General features: G+C 44.7%; 1 protein-coding gene across 20 annotated transcripts in view; it reads left to right on the top strand.

The window, feature by feature from the left end:
• The window catches only part of Rbfox1 (RNA binding fox-1 homolog 1), a 1,521,216-nt gene that overhangs the window by 1,135,501 nt on the left and 362,317 nt on the right, over nt 1-23,398 (top strand). For 3 of the 20 annotated variants that reach the window (XM_032912767.1, XM_032912762.1, XM_032912769.1), the window contains exon 1: nt 14,975-15,496. The exons of 15 other annotated variants lie outside the window; for them this stretch is intronic. In XM_032912767.1, coding sequence (XP_032768658.1) covers nt 15,398-15,496 — 99 coding nt within the window. In that variant the 5' untranslated portion in view covers nt 14,975-15,397. Of the gene's footprint in view, nt 1-13,701; nt 14,879-14,973; nt 15,497-23,398 lie in introns of those variants that run through there. 2 more of the 20 variants (XM_032912768.1, XM_032912761.1) reach the window with 2 other exon arrangements.

The raw sequence follows: 23,398 nt of genomic DNA, 5'->3' as shown, positions 1-23,398 counted from the left end.
CACCAATATCCATCAATGGATATTCTGACAAACTTCATGATCAGCAGTGCATTATGGAATAAATAAATAGGTAAGAAAACCACACCCTCCTGAATTGACACTTCAGCCTGGGAATTTAAGTGAATTACTAATATATCTTCTCCTCAGTTTCCAGGCCTACAGTATGGGATAGGTGATATTGCCTTGCTTATTGGAATGCTGGAAAGATAAAAGGAGATATAAGTGTGAGAAAATTGGCACAGTGCCTGGCACACAGCAAATGTCCAATGATTCTTGGATTTGCTGATTTTATGGTATTTCCTGGAACTGTGTACATCTCAATAGGACGTTGACTACACAGGAGAAAATATATTGGAATGGCTTTGCTGGTGAGAGACACGTCCTGGAGAAAGGGAACAGGTCTGCCTGCTGAGAGTCTGAATGATATCAGAGGAAGTATCAGCACCCTGGGGTTGGCGTTTTTACTAAGAAGGTCATCAAATATTAATATTCTCACACTTACCCAGAAGGACACGGGTGCCAGATGCTGCCTGATGCACAGGCCAGTCCCCTGGAGACGTCTGTGGCAAGTTATGGGGAGGGAAAGCTGGGAGGGGAGTCAGACAGGTAATGAGCATGTCAGCTGCCTCTGCGGCTGGACACGCGGGGTGAAGGAAAACTAGCAATGAGCCATGTTTAGGAAGATGAGACAGAAGCCTTCCTCTCCTCCTACTCTAAGGGAGCAGGACAGAGGCCAATTATGTATCACATTACCATTCCTTCACAATCAAGAATTGTCAGACCAAGCCTAGTCATGGTGGCAGCCACCTTTAATCCCAGCACTCAGGAAGCAGAGACAGGTGGACCTCTGAGTTGAGGACAACCTGTTTTACCGAGAGAGTTCCTGGACAGCCAGGGCCATGCAGAGAAACCATGTCTCAAAAAGAAAAAAAACAGACAAATAAATAGACAAACAAATATACAAATACTAACAATAGATCATATTATCACCATGGCATCCATCAGCATCATCACTGTCACCGTTATCACAAGCAGCACCCAGTCATTACCAGTACTAACACCATCATCACCATCACTGTCACCAAGAGCACTTCCATCATTATCACCACGGTTATTCCCAGCACCACCGCTGTCATCAATACCATCACCAATACTGCTGTCATACATTGCAGCCACTATGGCCGTCACCACTATTAGCACCTCCTCTATCTCTGTTATCAACACCAATAGTGTTACCCCCATCATCACTCTTACCACTATCTCCAACCAGCACCATCTCCCTTATCGACACCATGACCAGAACCACCATTATCAGCAGCAATTAGCGGCGCCACTGTCATCATCTCCACACATCACTCTCATCATCATCTTCATCCCCAAGTACTGTCATCTCCATCAGCACCAGTGCCACCACCATTATCATCACCGTCTTTGAAGCCTCTGCCCATCATGTATTTAAGAGGTTTCCAAGTACTCCATAAAGTGGTTTGCTTGTATTAGTCCATGCCATCCAAACTGAAACTTAGAAAAGTAAACAAACAAAAAACCATGCATTTAGCATTTATATTTTAGTCAACCAGAACTCAAAAAAAATCCAAATGGTTTGTCAGAAACTCACCCAAAAAGGGCTTGCCAGAACTAAGACAGAGACTCAGGAAGTCAGCTTCCCTGCCTTGTAGCAGTCTCCTCTCAAGAAAGCAACAGGAGGGCACAGTCTTGTGTTTGAAACTGTCTTCCTATGAAGTATTCACTGACTGGAAGCTCATGATCCTCCCTTCTAAAACTTTCAAGGGCTGGGATGACAGACAGGTACCGCTGTGCCTGGCAGCATGCCCTTAACATGACCACTGTGCTTTCCCTGGGAGAGGGTAAGTCTGCAATATCTGCCTCACAATACCACACAGCACACTCAACGGTTTTCTGCACCATGCACACTTTCACACCAGCAGACCTCCTTCAGGAAAACCAACATCCCATAAAACACCATTTAGAATATAAATGCAGGAACAGAACTGGAGTTGAATTTTATAATGTCCAATAGGAAACTTTTATGGTATATCCAATCAGAGAAAAAGTAAGTCTCTTATTGAAGAACACTAATATTTAAAGATGAGAGTATATTCAAGTAATGCTGATCTCAACTGTATATTCAGTAAAACGGTTCTCAGAGAACAGTTCATTCTTTTAATGTGTTACATGATGTTGGGAAAAATGCTGACTCTTATGCTAAAAGTTGCTAAAGGTAATTCTTTTAATTAGATGACCTTAAAACATCTATTTAAGGTAGAACCCATGATCTGCCTCTCATCTTAGAGCCCTGGTATTTCCATGTGTAGTTGCAAATTTGGTGAAGTAAATGCATTCAAGGTGTGGCTGATAAATTAACCAATTGGCAAATGAAACAGATCAGAATGCCAGAGGTGCAAGAATGTGTGTCATCTACAAGTTTTCCCATTCATTCAACCATTATTTTACCATGATCTGCATTAGTTGATGGCTGTTCTAATGAGATGCGGGAGGGTGGGTAACAGGGGGTGGGGTGGGGGAAACAGATCAAAACTTCTCACTAGACGTGCCTGCATATGTGTGTAGACAGAGTAGAGTGTTAGAAGACCGAAAATGGACAAGTAACTCACTGCTGTTAATACTGGATGTGCCATTTATAAACAACAGGATGCTTTCTTCTAAGCCATGAGTGTGGCCTCCTCATGAATAACATGGTATTATCTATGTGTGCCTAGTATTGCCCCTGTGAAGTCAACTGGACACATAGAGAAGGCGCTATCCGATTCACCTCGGTCTCAATGTGGCAAGAAAAAGACGACGCCCATTTTACTCTGTGATTACTGGTTAGACCCCAAGCATTCTGGAGTTTGTTCACTCATACTTCAAAAATGCACAGAAGGGAGACACATCAGGAGACAGACACATCATTATTCCCTGGGCGTAGCAATCTTCATGGGGTTGGAGGTGACTAGAAGCTTAAGCATGGGGTCATTTAGAAGTGCTGGTTACGTTATCCCAGGCAAGAGACAGCACCAGAGCACAGCAACTATTCGCATGCTCTAACAGTGAGGGCTGTCACTGCTGTTTTCTCAGCATACGATTGACAGGCCTGGTTTTATAAAGTTGAAAGTCCTCTATGGGATCCATAGATAGCATGAATTGGGGGACGCTCAAGCTGAGAGCAAAGGGACTTATTTGGGAACCACAGAGTCCCACTGTAGACTAAAGAGACTAAGGTGACTCACAGGCTCAATGGGGATGGAAGAAACTCAAGGGGAAATTTATAGTTGTAAGTTTGGAGAGATGGGGTGATGGAGTTTGAGAGCTGGGTTCATGGTTCAGAGCATCAGGAAGAGGCGCGATGAGCACACACTGAGGCCTCAGGGGCAGGCAAACGGAATGGGGGAGGGGGGCTTCCATGAGCAGAGAGTTTCAGGAAGAAACTGTGGGGGGCTCTTAAAGCAGCAGAAAGGATTGTGTGCTGCTCCTGAGGTATGCTGGAGGCTCTGTGACATTCATGAGCATTCCTGAGATGTCCCCTGTGCTTCTGTGTCAGGGCTCTGCTGTGGTGAGGACTGATTCAGCCAGAGCTGCTTCAGTGCATTTCAGCATTGCTTACAATGCCTCAAAGGTATGTAAAATGAGACAGCTCCCCCACCCCCGTGTGTGTGTGTGTGTGTGTGTGTGTGTGTGTGTGTGTGTGTGTGTGTGTGTGTGTGTGGTGTGTGTGTGTACTCATGAAGGGTAAGAATAATTAGATACAAGAGATCTTGGGCTGGGTAGATGATTTTGTCAGTAGAGTTTGTCTCACAAGAATGAGGACCTGTGTTGCATCCCCAGAATCCATATTGAAAAATGGCAGGCGTGCTAGCTTGTATTTCCGAGGCCGGGTGGATCAACAAGCTTCAGTTCAGTAAGAGACCCTGTCTCAGAAAACAAAGTAGACAGCATCCTGAAAAATAGCAGTTGAAGCTGAACTCTGGTCTCCACAGGTGCACACATTTCACCGCAACATATGAGGCACGCACACACACAACATGCGGTAAGAGACACATGGGTCTTCTACGTTTCACATGAGGTAGTCAAGCCTAGGAAGCAGAACGCTTTTCTCTGGTACACTCCTATGCCGAGGGTGTTGGTTAGTTACATCTGAAGCTAGAAAAGAGGAACGATGTTCTTTTAACAGAGAACATGATAGATCATCTCCTGGGTACAAGAATATCAGTTTAGAAGAGTGGATTTGAAACACCTTAGGTAGAAGGTCATGCCATCAATGACAATAAAGCACATTGGTTCCAAGCTTTTGAGGATTAAGTGATATAAAACAGACCATTGAAGACTAGGATTTTGGAGCTTGCTTTCCAAAGGGAAGGGGAAAAGTCAAGGAAACATTGGCGCCTGCAGAATCTAATCCAGTCAATGGTGCCAGAGCAGCCAGTGTCTCCATCAAGGATGAATGTGTCCAGAATCGACTAGAATCATTTTTAAATGGCAAATCAGCTGTCTGGTTCAGCCTTCCAGTCTTACAGTCCATGATACTCATACAAACAGATGTATTCAGAGCATGGTGAGGGGTTTAGCCTCGTGTATGAGCTTTTGTAGTTAAGCCCAGGGACAGCACATATACATCTCAGCTAACAGGCCAGATAGGATTATAAAAATGTGTGGGTTCTGTTGCTGTGAACTTGTGGGCCAAGACATGGAAGTCCGGTGAGCACAGATTTGATGAGATGAGATCCTGAGAATCAAAGCACTTTGCTTCCTCAATATCCAGTATATCTGCATCCTAACCTTCTAGGTTTTCTAGAATAACCTAGTTTTGTATGTCCTTATATCCTTCTGTGCTCAGCATTAACAGCCACCAGCCTTTGAAGGTGTACCCATAACACTGAGATCTAAGAGGCCCTGGTGTGCCTCTTACCTGTGTACCAGGACAAGACCTTGGGAAGGCTGAGGTCAAATTCGATTAATTCAGATATTCAGAGGTGAGAGGCAAAGCTCCGTCTAGTCAGAGATGCTCATTGGAGACTCAGGTTTCAGAAAGATAAATACTTCTGATCATTTACAGGGTCAAAGCTCCCTGCAGCCAGGCCTCTTGCAGTGGGTTGGGGGGAGGGGGAGAATCCTCTGCAGGATTTGTTTGCCTTCAGATTTGCTGAAATTCCATCCAGAAAGTCGAAATACAGAGTGGGTGGATGTGGAGGCTTCCCAAAGTAGACCTCCCCACCCACATATTCATTAGAAGAAATCACCACTTAGCCGTTTTTTTATCTGCCGCCTACCCTCCTGGGTCCCACGCTCTTAACATTCTGTCCTGTGTGCTGGGAACTGACTCCCACCCTCTCAACTGCCAAACATTGAACTCTCTCCCCTAGAATCTCCTCTAGGAACCTATTGTTTCAGTGAAGTTCCTATGAGAAAAAAAAATCATCCACCTGCTCTGGATACTTTTTTAATTTAGGGGTATGCTGTGGATCTCTCCAGACCATTAAACTTCAGCTAATGTAATAGAACCCTCTTTGTAACTTGTCACTTTGGCCAGGGGTGGTGATAAGAGAGTTCTGGCAGAAGCAGCGTCTTTTTCTTTGAAAAGTGTAGGGCAGCTATGGATGTCCTGGTACTTCTATCTCCTGTCAGTAGAGAGGGAGTAGAAAACTGGGATAATGTCAGTCTATAAAAATAGATGCTGGGGATGTGCAATTGATTTCTGAGAGAGGAAGGCTCGTAGATTAGCTGGAAAGGGGAATGCTGTGGAAAACTGCCTGCACAGGCCTGGTGCCCAAAGAAACAAAGACTGAAATGCTGGTGGTGGGGATGATGGTGATGAAGGCAGTCCCAGTGCTGATGGCAATGAGTCATGATTTTGGAAGCAACACCTTTGCTGCCACTGGCACAGCTGATAAATTGGGGGACAATTCTCTTCTTCAAACCTGAATGGAAACCCTACTCTTCATGCTATGTGCAAGTATGCATACATTTGTAGTACAACCTTGGATATTTTCAAATGTTGAAGAGAGCCATCGAAAGCTATCTTACAGGATTTCGTGGAGGTAAAAACAAACCAACACATTGGTCACCATCTGGCCAGAAATCATCATCTAAAATATGTTACCTAGTGGCTCTCCAAACCACAAAGAGGAACTGACCTCAGTTACTTTGTGGAAAGCTGGATAGGGATGTAGCCGATGGGGAAAACTACAAAACCTCAAACAAACAAACAAAAGAGAAACCCCACAAGACCAGGGCCAGAAGGCCATGTCTATATACTTTTCTATAATGCCATGTTATTTAAAAACCTTTCAAAGGCAAAATCATATTTGGAATTCAGCATTCTGTCAATGTATTGACTTCACTGGTCTTGTATGTGATTTATTTATTTGGCAAAATGTTTCATGAACTCATTGGAGATGGATAATAAAATAATTTATAATAATATGCTCTGCTGCTTGTTGATTGTGGCTAGGACATATGTTCCAATCCCAGGACATTATACATATGTCTATATTTTAATTTTCATCAAACTTATTATTAAAAATAATATTACTCTCCTCTACTAGAGAATGGACCAGCAGTTTTAGGAGCTGCGAAATCACTAGGGTATTTTGTTTTGTTTGGGTTTTGAGACAGGGTCTCATAGTCTGTGCTGCTCTTGAGTTTGTTTTGTAGCAGAGGATGACATTGAACTTCTGAACTTCCTGTCTCCATCTCCCAAGTACAGGGATTACAGGCACTCATCAGCAAGATTGATTTATTCAGTGCTTTGAATCCAACCCAGGGGTTTGTGCACACTAAGGCACGCACGCTGCGACGGTACTTTATCCCCACCTCTTAGTAGATATTTGCTAGTGGAGAGTGAAGTACGAGCCTTGAGGCTCATGAGGTGGACTGGAAAGACATAGTCCCCTATGCAGTGTACTGCATCCCCTATCGTGAACCAGAGAGTTCCTCAGTTCTGCTCTAGGCTGGCCTTGAAGGAACAGGGCTGTGTCATTGAGGAGAGTGAATAAACACTGGTGATCCATCATAATCAATTCCCCTGACCTTTCTGACACCTCTGCTATGAGAAAGTCAAGCTGCTCTGTGGGTCAGGATGCTCAGAATTGCAAAGGGCATGGGTGCCTGCCGCAGAGAGCCAGCGAGAAGAGGAGGACACTCAGGCAGGCCCAATGAATGCTGCCGTAATTGTTTCCAAGCATCTCCATGATACTTACCAAGAATTCCTGATCCCAAGAGTGTGGGTGCCTGGGCTGAGAAGCACTTTACATTCATTATCTCAGTGGCTCCCAAATGCTGACCCACAAGCTCATCCGACTCCTCAAATGGCATTTGCAACAGACTGCAGCTAAATGAGAAAATCAAGGGCAATTTAGTGAAAAATTTAATAGACCTAAATTTAATCAATTTGAAAGGCAGTCCTTTATTTTGAGATTATGTCCTTCTTGCTTTTTTGCTTTTGGGTGTAAAATGCCCTTTCCTTTTCAAAGTGACGAAGCTAGCAGATGGTGTGTGTGTGTGTGTGTGTGTGTGTGTGTGTGTGTGTGTGTGTGTGTGTGTGTGTGTGTGTGTGTGCATGTGTGTGTTGAACAAACCTAACTTGGCCACAAATGTAAAAGTTCTTAATTTCACAGAGCCCCTGTTTTAAGATTGCATTGTAATAGCCTTTGCGTTGGAGATTAGGTCAGAAAATGGCAGCCTTGCTGAGGGGAGCCCTTAGTTACTGACTCCATTTTACAGATGAGGAAACTGGAATGACATTTAGAGAGGTTAACTCTCTTGGGCAGGCTCACCTCCCTCCTCACAAGCACCAGACTTGGATTTTAACTAGTTGACGTTTCTGGAGACCTAGCAAAGGTTCACTGAGGCCTAATACCACTGTCATAGTAAGTGTCCTTTCCTGCCCCTGGCCATTTTCAATGCCACCAGACTCTGGGGTATCTTGAGGGCATAGGCTGGAGTTAGCAACAGCTTTTGAGACTGTGTGTGTTTCCTGGAGGCTGCCTAAAGGCAGCTGAGTTCCTTGTCTTGCCTTGCTTTGAAAGAAGAGTCAAGTACACCTGGAAGACCTGTATGTCCCTCTTCTCTGTACTTGTTTTGTTGTTTATGTTCTCTAAAACATGTAGTCAGTATAGATAAGTGTGTGTAGAGCTTGACACCAACATACTACTGCATGCCACGCAGCAGGCTTTCACAATGGCATGGGCTGTCTCAGTGGTCAGAAGCCAAGTTCATGTATATGAGTTCCAGCAATACCAGCCCACGAGATAACTACAGAAGGGAAAAGTGAAACCCTTCCAGAAAGGAAGAACAGATACCCTTTCATACACCCGAGCTTCCTTGTCATTGAGCGGGAAAGAGAGAGAGCCTTGCAGGAAGAAAGAATGTAAACTAACCTGTGCCTTTTCCTGTTTTACCTGGTTCCGACATAAACTATCGAACCTTAGAGGAGGTCAACTGAGATCCAGAAAGACCCAGGCTTGCAATATAGCCACCCCCACCCCCCAAATTTGCTATAAAAACATATGCAAGGTGCCAGTTCTCCAGTCTGTTTCTAGCAGCCTTGATATATGAGGAGGTGGTGGGCAAGGATTCAACGATTTTCACATATGAGCAAAGAAATGTGTCTTGTCCCTGGGAAGTTGTGCCCAAAGCAAGTGTGGAATTGTTCTATCATGAAACCTCTCGCCCACGCCTTTTCTTTTTACTTTTCCATTCTGGAGAGTGCTGAGGACTGAACCTAGGGTCTTACAAATATGAACTGTGTTCCTTTATGGTAGAGGTTAAGTAGCCAGGATATTGGAACTTAGTAATAGATGGAAGCAGATGTTTATGGATGATCTCAGAACATTTCCCATCATTTGTAAAGGATTCCCTAGAAGCAAATACCTTGGGAATATTTTTGAGACTTATTTTTATTTATGGGTGTGCATACGTGTCTGTATGTGTGTACGCCATTTGTGCATGTGCCTGTGGTAACCAGATAAGGGCACTAGACCTGTTGGAGCTCGAATTTCCAGCAGTTGTGAGCTACTTCACATAGGTGCTAGGACCCAAACTCCTACCCTCTGCAAGAGCAGTTGACCTTCTTAAGTGCTTAGCAATCTCTCTAGTCTCATAACCTGGAGCCTCCATGATAACGAGACAGGAGGCAGCAATCATCATAATAGATTTTTATTTTATTTCAAAAGTATTGTGAAAAGCCAAACAACAAAAGTGTGTACAGAGTAAAAATCAAATCACCCCCCCCTTCCCTGGCACTCTAAGGATAAATACATTTTGGAGTCATAGGCCTCCAGGTCCTTTTGTATGCATTGGACTTGCATGTATGTTCACATTCACACGCAGAACCCCGGGCTATTTATAAATTATATGTGTACAAAGCAGGCAGCATGCTGTTTGTTGTTATTGTTTTAAGTTTTAAATTTTCACTGTGTGTGTGTGGTGTGTGCATATGTAGGTGTGTGTATTGATGCGTGTGTGTGTGTGTGTGTGTGTGTGTGTGTGTGTGTGTGTGTGTGTGTGTGTGTGTGTGTGTGGTGTATGCAGGTGTGTATATGCAATGGCAAGCATGTGACAGTCAAGGGACAACTTCCAGCCCTTTGAGAGAAGCTTTCCTTATCTCTGCTGCCGTGCTCCATGACCCAGGCTGCCTGCTCCATGAGCTTCCTAGCTAAGGATTCTGTGTTCACTTCCTGTTCCTTCAAAGGAGTTCTGGGGACCTGGGACTTGGACTCAGGGTATCAGGCTTGCATGGCAAAGCTCTTCCAACTGCTAAACCATCTCCAGAGCCCAGTGGTGGGCCTTTATTGCTGTTCGATTGGATTTCACACAGAAATATTGTTCGGTGTATTCTAAAGCTTCTTAGAGGACGTTTTTAGTAATTTCTCCAAGGGAAAGCATACGGATGCTCCTGGTGCCTCCTAACAGGTGCGTGCATGGTAGTTACATTTAAATAGCCTTCCTCTATTGCTTTGTGTCATTTGCCTGTACAAGCAACATGAGAGTGAGCATCCCAACACACGCATATCTGCGTTCAACGCAACTATTTCAGCAGTGCAGATCTGGGGAACGGCAATAGTTCCCTGAAAAGACAAGAACATTTTACATTTTTATAGTCAGTACCAAAATGTTAGCTCTCAAACTCAATGAGTTTTGATTTCGCGACTGTTACATGAGAAGGTTTGTCTCTCCACAGCCACTTCAATTTTATTACTATTGGTAGGCATTTTACCTTTTTTAATTGGCTAATTTTATTTTGCAATTAATGTCCGTCCTTTAAGCAAAAGGCAATAATATTCACAACGACTGTAGTTTTTATTTGAATTTATTTGGGGGTTTGTTTGCTTATCTTTCTTTCCTTCTCTTTCTTTCTTATTTATCTTTTCCTGTTAAACAGAAATAGTAGAGATTGGCCTGGGGTTTTTCACTGTGGTAGAAGACGACCATGAATTCTGGTTCCCTTGCCTCAACCTTCCCAGAAGATCATTTGTGTGCTAAACGTGGAGGCTCATTCTTCTAGTTCCAGCAACGGAGAGTTTGAGGCAGGAGGATTGGTTTGAGTGCAAAGTGAGCCTCCATAAAAAAGCAAGACCAGATATCACAAAATTTAAAAACGTAAAAAATAGAAAGGAAATGTAACAGAGAGGGAAGGCATTGCAGTGTGTGCTTATGGGACCTGGGCAGAGCACATGCTTCTTTTCCTGTTCTACAAGCATGGCTTAGTTTTAGGCATACGCTCGCTGACAGTCCACACCCAGGATGAATTTAAGGGTTCTTTGTACAGGCAGGATTTGATCTCTAGGCTGGACCCTGTCATTGAATGCAAAGCAACTATAACTGAAAAGTTGGAATGAACTCTGCCGGAGAAATAGCCCATTGCTCAGAATGAGCTCATTTGAGTGAGTCTATGATCGTCGCATCATTGGTGACTCAGGGATACAGAGTGATGCTTCCACCTGGAGAACTGTGTGTGAAAATGGATCTTTTGCAGAGTGGCTTGGAGGGAGCGTGAAGGACTGAGACCCTTAAAATACACAGAAGCAAAAGCCAACCCAAGACTTAGAAACCACATCTTTTGAGTAGAATTAGACAGCAAGAGGTCCTATAATACAAGTTTCTGCTGCAACCGTCTATCCATTCATCCATCCATCCATCCATCCATCCATCCATCCATCCATCCATCCACCCATCCATCCAACCACACACATATCCATTCATTCATCCTGCAAACTATTTTCTGAGTGTATCTTATATTCCCAGGCATATGTAACAATCAAAGATGGAGGGGAAAATCGCTCCAGTTTTGCAGCATTCCCACTGCTGTTTCGTGGATGGACCCCAGAGAGCCCCAAAATCCATCTATTTTGATAACCCTGCAGCTTAGATCAATTTGCGAAGGACAGGAAACAGGGGGCTTTCTGGAAGCTGACATTGCAGTGTACAGAGCTGGCACATATGCTATGGTTGACTTCAGCCTCCTCTCTTCCAGCATCCATTCATCTTACTTGCCTCTTGCTTGTTTCCCACAGCACCCACTCTGTTGTGGTACTTAGTTTACTGGCTTCTTATCCTCACGCCCCACAGGAATATAAGCTATGTGATGTGAGGAATCTTTCTTTGTCCTCCCTGGGCCCATACAGCTCCAGGGACTGGGACAACCCCTGGAGTGAGGTTAATACTAACTAAATTTTCATTCAAGTGTTGCAAGGCAGTCAATCAAAGTGATGCTCAGGATAGGAACAATAAATAATTAAGTTCTCTAAAGGGGCTGCCTTTATTCTCATTTGGCTTAAGACTGAGACTACATAGTTACCTGTCTTTAAATTTGAACATGGGATTCAAATTCGGGTAAGCTTTATGCTGATATGGCCACCGAGCTAATAGAATGGTCAGAATTACTTCTGAATTACGTCCAAATGTCCTTTGGTCTCATCATAGTCACTCTGATACATCACTCTGATACATGGTAACTCTCATGCAAAGAATCCTTTGATGGGACTTATTACTGTGTTGACAGTCTAAGGAAACTGTAAGAAAAGAGTTGGGAAGGACTTCTTCCACTCGCTTAACTCATTGACAAATTTAGAGGAGAAAGAAAAATGTTGCAAATACTATTGTTCCTGTTAAATGCGAACCTGGACAGCTGCTCTCAACTATGGACTGTGTGGAGATGTTACTGTTTCATATTGTTGACTTTTTTCTTAAGCCTTCTGGCCTCCTACAGGGCATCTACAGGCATTCAATTAAGGGTCCTTGTACTCAAAAGCCAGCAGGGCAGCCCCTGAATGCACAGACAACACATGCACGCATGTCAATTCCAGTGCCTGGGAGTCTTCATAGAAAGAAATAGGCACATTGTCTTTCTTCTCTTCCCCCAATAGCTGGCATAGAAAAAAAAAAATCATCCAGGAGTAAGTGACGTGGAATTTCCTTTTTTATGTGGATGTGATGGAGTTCAGATTCGGCACCCCTCGATGCCACCTTGAAAGCCTCACCAAATTTTATCATCACTATATCAAAAATAGTCACAGAAAAAAAAACCATGCCGTTTGATTTGGGGTGCTTTGGTGCTCCGTGCTGCAGTTACCCACAGGAGAACAAAAAAGTCATTCCCCTGTCTAAATGTCTTCTCATAGACAAAGCGTCCAGGAAACGAGGACTTAGCAACCGTGTTTGCTCGAACTGTGTAGGGACATTTGGGCTAGTTGGTCGAAAGTGCGGAATCTGCTTCCAAATAATTTTCAGTTGGTTTAGAAGGGATGGGAGCCCATTGCTCCATTGATGGATTCCCATTGTAGCTGACTCTAAGCCGGAAGTCTAAGCGGAAGAATGAGTCATTACTTCAGAATGGGTTTGTAGAAATGCAGTCCCCTTTGGCTGGGAGCCTTCACGCTGGTAGGAAATAGCGCTTCTTGCAGGTGAGCACTGTTCGCGGCTCCGTGAAGGATGTATTTGCTTTTCATTAAACCATTCAGATAAGGTCTTATTAAAGTGCCAGGTTTTACTTATCTCGCTTCTTATGAAAATGAGCTGGAGAGAAATTTCTACCCTGTTCTTGGAAGACGGTAGTTTTTCCAGTGTCTGATTGAAAAAAAAAAATCTGCAGTTCAAAAAGAATGTTTGAAGCAAAAGAAAGAGCTTGGGAAGGCTAGCCAACCTCTCTCTCTCTCTCTCTCTCTCTCTCTCTCTCTCTCTCTCTCTCTCTCTCTCTCTCTGGTCTTTCCTTCTTTATCATTGGTTCATGGAATCTGAAATAAAACTAAGTACAAAGAAGATAGGTAAGGAAAGAGGTAGTGGAGGTTTGTGTGAGTCAGAACTTGTGTGACAAATGCCACTGATTTCTAAGACAGCATGGAGCAAGCCTTGTTTCTTTTCAGAGTAGCCTCTGCCAACCCTCTTACCCCTCAAGCAGCCCCAGAAGCACTTAGCCCTTGCTCTCCCAGCCCTGCAAAGGGTTCTGCAAAGGGTTAAACAGTTTGCTGGGTGGCCATTGAGTTAACAGGGTACAGGAGCCCCCAACAAGTAGTTTGAGGAGTGGGATTGCAAGGTGGAAAGTGGAAATGAACAGTCAGTTAGGTTGGGGCCCAGTGGAGACATTATGGGTCCTGATACAGTTTCAGAAGAACAACACCTAACTGTGCGATCACTCCTTCCCTTTCCATCAGAAAGCATTTGATTAGTCGGCCAAGTGAATTCTGTCTTGCTGGCTGAGGGATCAGTCTAGAAGATTTAATTGTGCTGGGAGTGTGGGGGAAAACCCATGGGGATGGCCTTTGAGGTGGCCAATCCAAGGGTCCTGCCTCAGTGTCCCCTCCTGAAAGAATTATTTCCCCTCTCAGGGGCAGCTCTGCCCTGCATGACCCTCACCTGGGATTTTTTTGAGGGAACCAAACACGCAGATTCTAGTGAACCCTTGCTCTGAGAATAAAAAAGAAACCCAATCACTGGCTCAAAATAAATCTGTATAAAATATGGCAACGGCAACCGTTCCTACTGATTTTACTATTGCCAGGATTTCCCCCCTTGTGGGAATCAAGGACGAGTTAGAGTCTTCATATTTTCTCTTAATTCACAGATCACATCCCCTCTTATTGCATAAAGACTAACGAAATCTACTAATGAATAATTATTACTTCATAAGATAAAGGGGAGGGGGATGATCCGCCTGCAAGAGTGGAATGTTAATTTGACCAACGAGGCCAGGCAAGAGGGGAAAATATAAAATAAAACCATTTCAATTTGTTCTTTGCCTCACGCACAATAATCTCTTAGCAGACAGGGACTTTCGCCTACCCCTTGCATTTATAATTTGAGAAGACCAACGGCTCTAGTCTGGAAGAGGGCCCCTCGAATTCACCTCGAGTTGGCATTTTAATCTAACAGCTGTGATGGATTCTCTGGTTTAGCCTCACGGCTTGGGGCTGTCCAGGAGAGGCTGATTCCAGGGGGAAAAGCAGCGCCCCAACACCGCGGGAGGCCCAGGGACCTCTTTCTCGCCCCCTTCCCCCGCAGCACCCCAAACCCTCGCGTGTTCGTCGACCCCAAGCTTCTTACAAAAGGGGAATCCCTTTTCATGTGTTTATTTGCCAACGGAGTCAGGCAAACAAACCGCCGACAGAAAATCTCCCGGACTCCTCAGGGTCCCAGCTGAGCAGTCTTGTTAATGGTCCAGCTCCTTTGATTGCTGGAGATGTGGGACGCTCACACGCTCGCTCTCCCGCTCCCTCCCCTCGAAGGATTTTAGCAGGCAAAATTTAAATTTTGGCGAGTCCCTCTTTTAAAAAAAGAAAGAAACCCACAACCCTGCCCCTGGACCTCCTTGGCAAATGAGAAGATTCTCAGCATCAGCACCACGCGAGTGAGCGACAGTGAAGCTGTAAGTCAAAATCAATCTCTCTCTCTCTCTCTCTCTCTCTCTCTCTCTCTCTCTCTCTCTCTCTCTCTCTCTCTCTCTCTCTCTCTCTCCCTCGACTTTGACCATTCTTGTCACCTTTAGGGGTGGCGGGGTAGGGGTGAGGGCACCTTCCACTTTAAGAGCGCTCCAATAACAGGCCCAATAAGCCGAGGGGAACCAACACTACTTCCCTGCCTCTCTAAGTGTCTTTAGTTGAAGGCTGATGAACGCTGGGTACTAGCAAACCCGAGGGCGAGGAGAGCCAGGGAGGAGGGACTCTCTTGGGGTGCGGTGGGGGGGAGGGAGAAAGAGACGAAAGAGGAAGAGAGAGAACGAGAGGGACAACCACTGCTGTGTGAGTTAGATAATCAGCAAAAATTAAAAAGGAAAAAAAAAAGCTGTAGCGACCAGGCAAGAGGGTTTAAAAAAAAAAAAAAGCAACGCGATTGTAGATTGTATGTGAGCGTCTCCGCTCTCGCTCTGCGGGCACCGAGATTCGCGATGCAGCATCCTCTGACGGGGGCCACCTGCGTGGCACTCCCCAACGTGGGCATGTGTCCCCAGCTCTCGTGTGCCTTGACTTTTATGTACTTACAGCAGGTAAGACGCGCCGCTCTTTCTCGGTGGTGGCAGCTTCTTCTCAGCTCGCTCAGACTGGGTACCGCTTCAGTGGACTGAGTGTTAGGGGGGCCTGGGTTGGGGGCTTGAGCGTTGGGATGAGCTGGGGTTTGGTGGGAGCCTCTGGTTTTCCGTCAAGTCAAGAGGCTATTATAATTCACCTGTCTGAACACTTTGTGAACGATGATTTCCAACCTAGGGACCGGGAATTTGAAAATGAAAAACTGTTTTTTTCTTTCTTGTGAGCATCTTCTCTCATGTCAGAAGTCCCAGAGGGGAAGGGAGAGGAGATCCCTACGATGCTTGAGAGAGTAGTTTGGGGCTCTGTGAAGATATCCAGATATCCAGGTTCTTATAATTTTAATTCAGCCATTTTAACGATTGAAACAAAGTGTGTGTGTGTGTGTGTGTGTGTGTGTGTGTGTGTGTGTGTGTGTGAGAGAGAGAGAGAGAGAGAGAGAGAGAGAGAGAGAGAGAGAGAGAGAGAGAGAGAGAGAGAGAGAGAGAGAGAGAGAGTTTGTGTATCTATCCATTCTGTAAGAATCAGAACATTGGGATTTCTGGAGCTTGATACCCCCCACTTTAAAAACAATCTTGAAACTCCTCACTATTGGGTGGACATGGTCAGAGTTGTCTTGACTGGCCATGGTTTTGTTTGCCTTTTTCGTTGTTTCTGCACCCCTGGCCTTTCCCCTCCCTGGCAGTGGTCTCACTAGGCATGTCTGTTGGCTCCATTCCCGATCAGTGCACATCTGCGACTTTTTTGGATTGGGTTCTTGCTCTGTGTGTCTGCTCTGGGCTTCACTGGGTCTCCTTGCCTCTTGCTAGAAAGGCATCTGCCTAACGCACTACCCCTGGGCTTTGGAAAACGCCTAGCACTGCCCTGCGGGGAGGCAGGCCAGCTGTGTCACGGGGCGGGGTCTGAGGCTGTGAGGTGGCAAGCCTTAGCTGGGTTTCGTCTGCTGCTGAGAATCCAGGACCTGACTCCCAGGGGCCTCTGTCCTGTCCTGTGAAGTTCTCACTGGGGTAATCCTTTGCCTGCCTTTCTATGAATTCACTTCAAGGGTATGCTTGGTTAACATGTATGTGTTAACCAAACTTCCTTTGCAAGAATTAAGAGGACCCCCTTTTCCCCAAAGTATCCCACTTCAATCTGTGCTGCAGGAATATATGTGTTCAGAAAATGCTGGGGTTCTAGTTTGAACATTTAGATAATTTGTTATCAGCTTGGTAGCCTCCAGAAAAAAATGTTTCTTCCACATATTTACTGAGGCTAGTCTGTCTGTCTTTATTTATTTATTTATTTATTTATTTATTTATTTATTTATTTATTTATTTGAGAAGAGCTCTTTAAAAAGCACTGCGTGAATAAATTGGTTTATGCTTGTATTTGTTTTATTTTGTTTCCGGCTTAGTCAATCATACCAAGAATCATCTCTTAGGAAGAACGTATTGATAATATATGATTCACCAGCCTCTGCCATTTCTTTGCCTCAGCTGCGAATGTGTGTCAAGCGCCTGTGTGTTTCCATCAGTTACCCACCACAAGAACATTCCAGTAAGCCTTGCTTCAGTTGCTAAATCTCAGTTGGACCGAATCAAATTATTAGAATAACCAGAGGTTTTTTATCTTATATTTATGTCTTTCATTTTATTTGTGAATCAATTGGAATGATGTCATTTTACACGTAGAATGCTGTGAGTACTCTTGATGCTTCCTGTGTTGCCGGTATGCGCGTCTTTTAATTAATTTGTATTTGTGCCTTCATCATTAAATTGGTTTGTTCATTTAAGGAGAACTTAGGGAGGAAGACAGTGACTTTGAGCAAGAGGCCATTCTTGCTGGGAAAGGATGGGTGTAACATATAGGTCCAAGGTTCCCACTACAGAATGCACCTGCTGTGGAGGGGGAGCTTTACACAGGAAGCACGGGCAACCATAACAAACATTTAAAGGAGGCTGAATCAACAGCACCGCTCCCCTGGAAGGTAGAAGGAGGACAGTGTTTGAAATGAGCTCTCGGGTGTGTTCTCCCCTTGATACCTTCTGTGAAAGTGGCTGTAACAAAGCAGCAGGGCACGGGGTCAGAACAAGTCTGAGTGACAGAGGTATGTCTCATGGAGGTTTACTAAAATTCTGAAGTATAAGACAGACATTTATTTTTGCTTGTCCTGCTTATAATCACGGTTTTTAGCCACTGCCTCCCTTGCTATCAGAGACTGGTGCCTTGGGGTCATCTCTTCTGGCCTTTTGATGCCTTGAGTCAATGTCAGGGTCTTGTGTTATTGTTCTCAGTTAGCAGTTCAGACAGCTGGCTGATTTACAGTGAATGAGGTACCTTTAATCCACACAGAGCACACACCAGTGCACACTGCACATCATCTGCCAGTGTCGAATCCCTATACCCTTGTCTGCTATTAATCTATAGCTAGTAATACTTATCTACATGTTTGATGAACAGAGAGCTAGTTGGTACTTTCAAAGCATATGGATCAAATAGACAAATCAGACTTCACTTATGATTAGCGATACCTTCATTGGAAGCATTTAATTTTGTGTGTAGAAAACGGCATACGTCACAAATCACTGTCATCCTAATCACCAGTTATATAAGAAAATAATTAAAATCTTGCTTTCTTATTTTGAAACATTTCTCGCCATGTTTTTATCACCGTGTATGGTCTCGCCTGTTAGGGACAACTGGTGTTCACTGAAAGGTGTTATCTTGGAATGAAGTTTCGTGCAGGAACTATTTCCTATTCAGTACGCAAGGAAAATGACTTGGTTATGTGCTTTCATTGGCCTTGGTATTAACATCCTCTCCTTCTTCCTAAACTCTCTCAGATTTGTCCTTAAAACAACTCATAAAAACAAAAATCTATTAGGATGGCTTACCCTTGGGTACAGACACTGGAATGTTCTAGTGAAAAGCAGTGCAAACCCTTTGCTACAAACACATTATCTCAGACCAGTGCGGTGGCGTCTTTGTGTTTGCATTGTGTGACTTATTCTGTGTTGTTTATTTACATTTTCTAGTAAGTTTCCTTTACATAGATATTTTCCTGAAGTTCATGGTTTCTTCTTTTTTTCCCTCTTTTCTCTTGTCTCTCTTCCTCTTCTTCCTCTCCCTCCTTTCTTTCTTCCCCCTCCTCTCCTTCCTCCCCATCCTCCCCTTCCTCCTCCCCCCTCCCTCTGTCCTAGCATCTAAGCTATTACAGTAGTTGGGAACTGTGAGATGGGATAAAGCTGGGCAGCCCTTTCGGCATCTAGATAGTCTAGCCAATGACGTCATCACTCCCATGTACGCACATATACACACACATGCACCCTTAAACACTGCTGGCATGTTGTGTGGCTTTATAGCTGTAGCCCACTTCTAGATAGAAGGGATGAAGGACTGAAGAAGTGGCTGGCATTTTTTCCTCACTGTTAAGGCAAAGCACATGCTTTGGCTTCGGGTCTCGATGCACTGCGGTGGCCCTTTTCTTTGGCCCCTTTGACGATGACATCTTTCCACAACTAGTCTTCCAGATCATGCATACTCCCAGTGCAGACTCCTTCTAGAATTCCTGACTGGGTACTCATTTACACATTTTTGCTTTGAGGGAACGTTCTGAATTCCAGTTCCAAATTTGGAGCTTATTATCCGTGAGATCAAAGGAGAATATATTTTGTTGGCTTAATGGGAAACAGCACATGCACTCGTGTGCACCACACAGCACATGCACACACACTACGAAATCTCTTAAGTCAAGGAGAACAAACGCCAGACACCCATTTCTTGGAATGGAAAGCTGAGACCATAGACAGGACAGACACTACGGTTTGTTTTCTAACGCACCCATCAAGTCCCAGACTCCCAGAGCTGTAGTTCACAGAGTTCTGACTTCATATTGAACACCAGTAGCATATGAACTTACTGCTCCTTGTTTCTACCCCACCCTCAGGATCTCTGGTTCTGTTCCATGAAGCCTTCTCATCTGTCAAAGGCTGTTCACTCCCAACCTTTTAATCAGCCCAAATTTAACAATGAGTCAAATACTTAAAATCCACATTAAAGAGGGGAGGAGAAGGGGACCTCTGAAGTGGCCCACACCACTGTCAATACCCAAAGATGGGTCATTTTTTCCAACCTAATGGTGATGTATGAGCTTTGTTTTAAATAGTGAAGTGGTTTGTACAAAGGGTAATTCCTGGTAAATGAAGCCATTGCTCACGGTGGACACCTTCAGATCGAAAGCAATTGAACTGAAACCCGCACATCAGCCCTTTCTGTCTTTAATTAGAAAGTGCTGTTCAGTGTGGAAACTCACTGGGGTAGAAGGGCTCTCTCCCAGAGGTTGGATGGCAGCGGGGTTGCAGGGGCCGGCCTCCATGCACCAGCCGCGGTTATAAATTTGGGACACATTAGGTAAGGCATAGCCATTATGGCTGCATAGGAAAGTTCAATTCTCATTGCAGCGAGTCCCCTTGCGTCTCTCCATCCAATGATTTACGGAGGGGACAAATGACACTTTATCACATTTTTTCTTCTTGGCTTAATCCCATACTGATTTATTAGATAGTGCTGTGGATTGGGGGTAGTCAATAGTGTCAATAATGCAGAAAAGAATTAGGATAGATTATCTTCATGTCTGAATTGTTTAAAGGGATCTAAGTGGCTAGAATGAGCACATTTGCAGGCTTGGCTAGCTGTTTGCCACGAGACGTCTGCCGGCCTCTGTCTTCAGATATGGTCTGCTGTAAATTGTTTGATTAACGAACCCTGCTGGATTTTTTTTTCTTTTTGTCTTTTCTAACAGAAGAAAGAAGGTATGTGTCACCATTCTGAATAGGGTGAGGCCCAGTGTCCAATGGACAGGGGTGCTTCTTTGCCTCAACCCTGTGGGAGAGAGGTGTCGTGAAATTGGTTGGCTGTGGGGTTACCTAGATTGTCTCTTCGTTAAAGCCACTTAAAGCAACCTTCATTTGCGGAAACCATAACGCATCTGTCTGTCCACAGACGGGAGTCTTCTGTGCCGTCCCTCTCTCTGTCTGCCATTTCGTGGTACGTTGTGTGTCAGAACATGCAAGCCAGCAGCTCTGCCTGAGCTGGGAATGGAGAAAGCCCGTGTCATTAGTGTTCACACACCATCTGTTTTCCTTACAGCTGGCCCTTGAGTGATTGTCCGGTAGCTGATGTGCTGAGGGTAGACAATTGGTTTTTAGGGGTTTCTGATTCATTTCGCCAAGCTCCCTGCCCCAAGAGAAAACATAATGCTTGTTTATTCATACTGGCTGGTAAAAAGCAGTGTAGTTTATCAGGCAAATCATGGTCTTCTGGAAGAGAAAGACATTGTGGCGTAGTAAACAAAATCAGGTTGGCACATCTGCGCCTAAGGGAGCTGGTGATGGGCATGGGGTAGCATCGTGAGAAAGAGGCAGGGCTGGCAGACATGGGCATAATTGTCCCATCTGCAGAGACTTCTTTAATGGACACAGAGAGGTGTCCCAGTGTGCTGCTTAATTCAATTAAGACAAACATAGAAAGTTCCATTCATCAATAAAGTTGCCTGTTTTCAGTGTTGCTGGAGAAGAGAGAGTCCTGCAGGGCTGAGCTCTGGCCTGTCACCCTGATGTCACTTGCCTTTCCTGGCTCTATTGAGGAAGGGTCTGTGTCAAATGGGGTCAGCTCTTAAGCACAATAGCTTAGAAGGGCCTTGGCTCTTTTACCATGCTGAGTGCAAGTAAGTTGGCAAATTGGGCAGTGGTTACACGGTCTGTCCTTACAGCTGGAAACTATTAGGAGATAGCTTACCCAAGTGTCCCAAATTCAGAGCCCAAGCCCTTCCTCCATAAGGCTAGGAAAGGGGCTATGAGGGAAATGGATGGACTCCTGACTTGGCTTGGGAACTTGTCCCTGTTCTTCTCAGCATATTGCAGCCATGATTGTTTGCTGTTGGCTGAGAAAGAGCAAAAGACCATTTCTGTCCACTGCCTGGGAGCCTCTCCTTTGGATTCCTCTACTGCAGATCCGCATTTCCTGTATTTAATAAGTGTTTGGCGGTGTCCAGAGCATCGTCTCCGCTTTGCAGTGAGATTGTTGGGGTCGTTCAACCTTTTCCTTTTTCACCCCCAATGCCACCCCCCTCAACCTCTGTCTAATGCTAGAAGGACAGTCATTTCTGTGGAAATTGTTTCCAAATGTCGTCGCTATTCTAGAGTGTTACACAGTGTCCATGCAGCTGTGGGGCTGAGGCTCCAGTAAAAGAATGATGTGGATAGAGACGAACCCAGAAAATAGCTTCAGATTAGGGGAGCATAAAGTAGGAGATGAAGAGGTTGAGGTTTGGGGCTGGGGGAGTCTCTGGAGAAGTGATTGTTCTTCTGACCTGAAGTGAAGAATACTGCCCTGGGAAAAGCTAGAAAATTCAGTCTAGGAGTAAACAAGAGAAAGAATGGAGTGGGGTGATGATAGTGTTAGTGATCATGTGTCGGCAGTGCAATTGTGTAGACCTGTACTCCGTACCCAGCACGTGCCGGACGTCGGGACCAAGCAGGTTTGTTGACACATGTCTAAAATCTACAGCACAGGGAAGGCAGAGATCAGAGGATCCTTGGATCTTTCTAGCCAACTAATTTAGATTTCCAGGCCAGTTCCAAGCCAGAGAAAGACCCTGCAACTCAAAAAAAAAAAAAAAAAAAAAAAAAAGTGCCGAGGAGTGAAACAGGTTGTTTTCTGACGTTCACACACACAAATGTGATTGTACCAGCAAGTACACACACACACACACACTCACACACACATAATTACTCTCAGCTACAATAGACACTGTGGCAACCTCACCCTTAGACACACAGAGACGTCAAGCAGTGGAAATGGGTTTTATACAGAGTGATCCAGTTTCTGAGGACAGAGTCTGAGTCTGTCTTGTCTCACATCATTTTGAAATGAGGTGGAGGGTCGAAAAGTGAACTAAAGGAAAGAAAATCATTCCAGCATTGTGGCCTGGTGCCTGTGAGGTGTGGACCCAAGACAGTGACAGTGAGGAGGAAGAGGGCTTTGATCAAACGGCTAAGGAATAATATTCTCCACGAGACGCCAAGGTTCCTGGTGACAACCATGTAATCATGTCATGGGACATATATGATGAATGAGACAAACACAGTCTATTCTTTCTCCACCTTCAGGTTTTTAGCTGTGCTGAAATAAGCAGTCCCTTCCCTGCTTTGAGCAACCTAATAATTACTGCAGGTGGCATAGCTTTCCTAGTTTTGTAATAAACCTACTTTGAAGTGGGCAAGTTTTATTTTCATTTAAATGGTGATAAGTTTTCCAGTATCCATGGAAATCAACCGTCACTCCCATACTTGCCCACAGATTCCAGGTTTATAGCCTTCACATGGTATATACATGCGTGTGCATATGCTCACCATGTCACTTGAGGGTAAGCCTAGGGCCTAATACATGTCAGGCCAGTGATTTACCACCGACCTTCATCTGTCTTCCGGCCTGCTTTTACATTTTATTCTGAAACAAGGTCTTAGTGAGTTGCCCAGGCTGGCCTTGAACTTAGGTTCCTCCTATCTCAGTCACCCTCATTGTTGAAATGGCAGGCCTTGGCTACCACTACTCTCAGCTTCTTCTGTGCATACTGAGCTCCCATAGGGTGCCAGATGCCCTCAGGAAGCAAAGCGTAGGGCTCCTGTCTCTGGGAGCGTCTTAGCATCGTTAACCCTTATGATAGCACTGCATTTACACACACATCAGCTTGGTCCATAGCATGTTTTAGGAATCTTCTGTGATGCCTTACAGAAGAATTACATCTTCCTTCCTTCCTTCCTTCCTTCCTTCCTTCCTTCCTTCCTTCCTTCCTTCCTCTGGTCCAATATGCAAAGAGAAAG

The sequence above is a fragment of the Rattus rattus genome, chromosome 9 (genome assembly GCF_011064425.1).
Source record: "Rattus rattus isolate New Zealand chromosome 9, Rrattus_CSIRO_v1, whole genome shotgun sequence".
Lineage (NCBI taxonomy): Eukaryota > Metazoa > Chordata > Mammalia > Rodentia > Muridae > Rattus > Rattus rattus.
The sequence above is the reverse complement of the archived record's forward strand: the minus strand, read 5'-3'. Positions and strand labels throughout refer to the sequence as shown.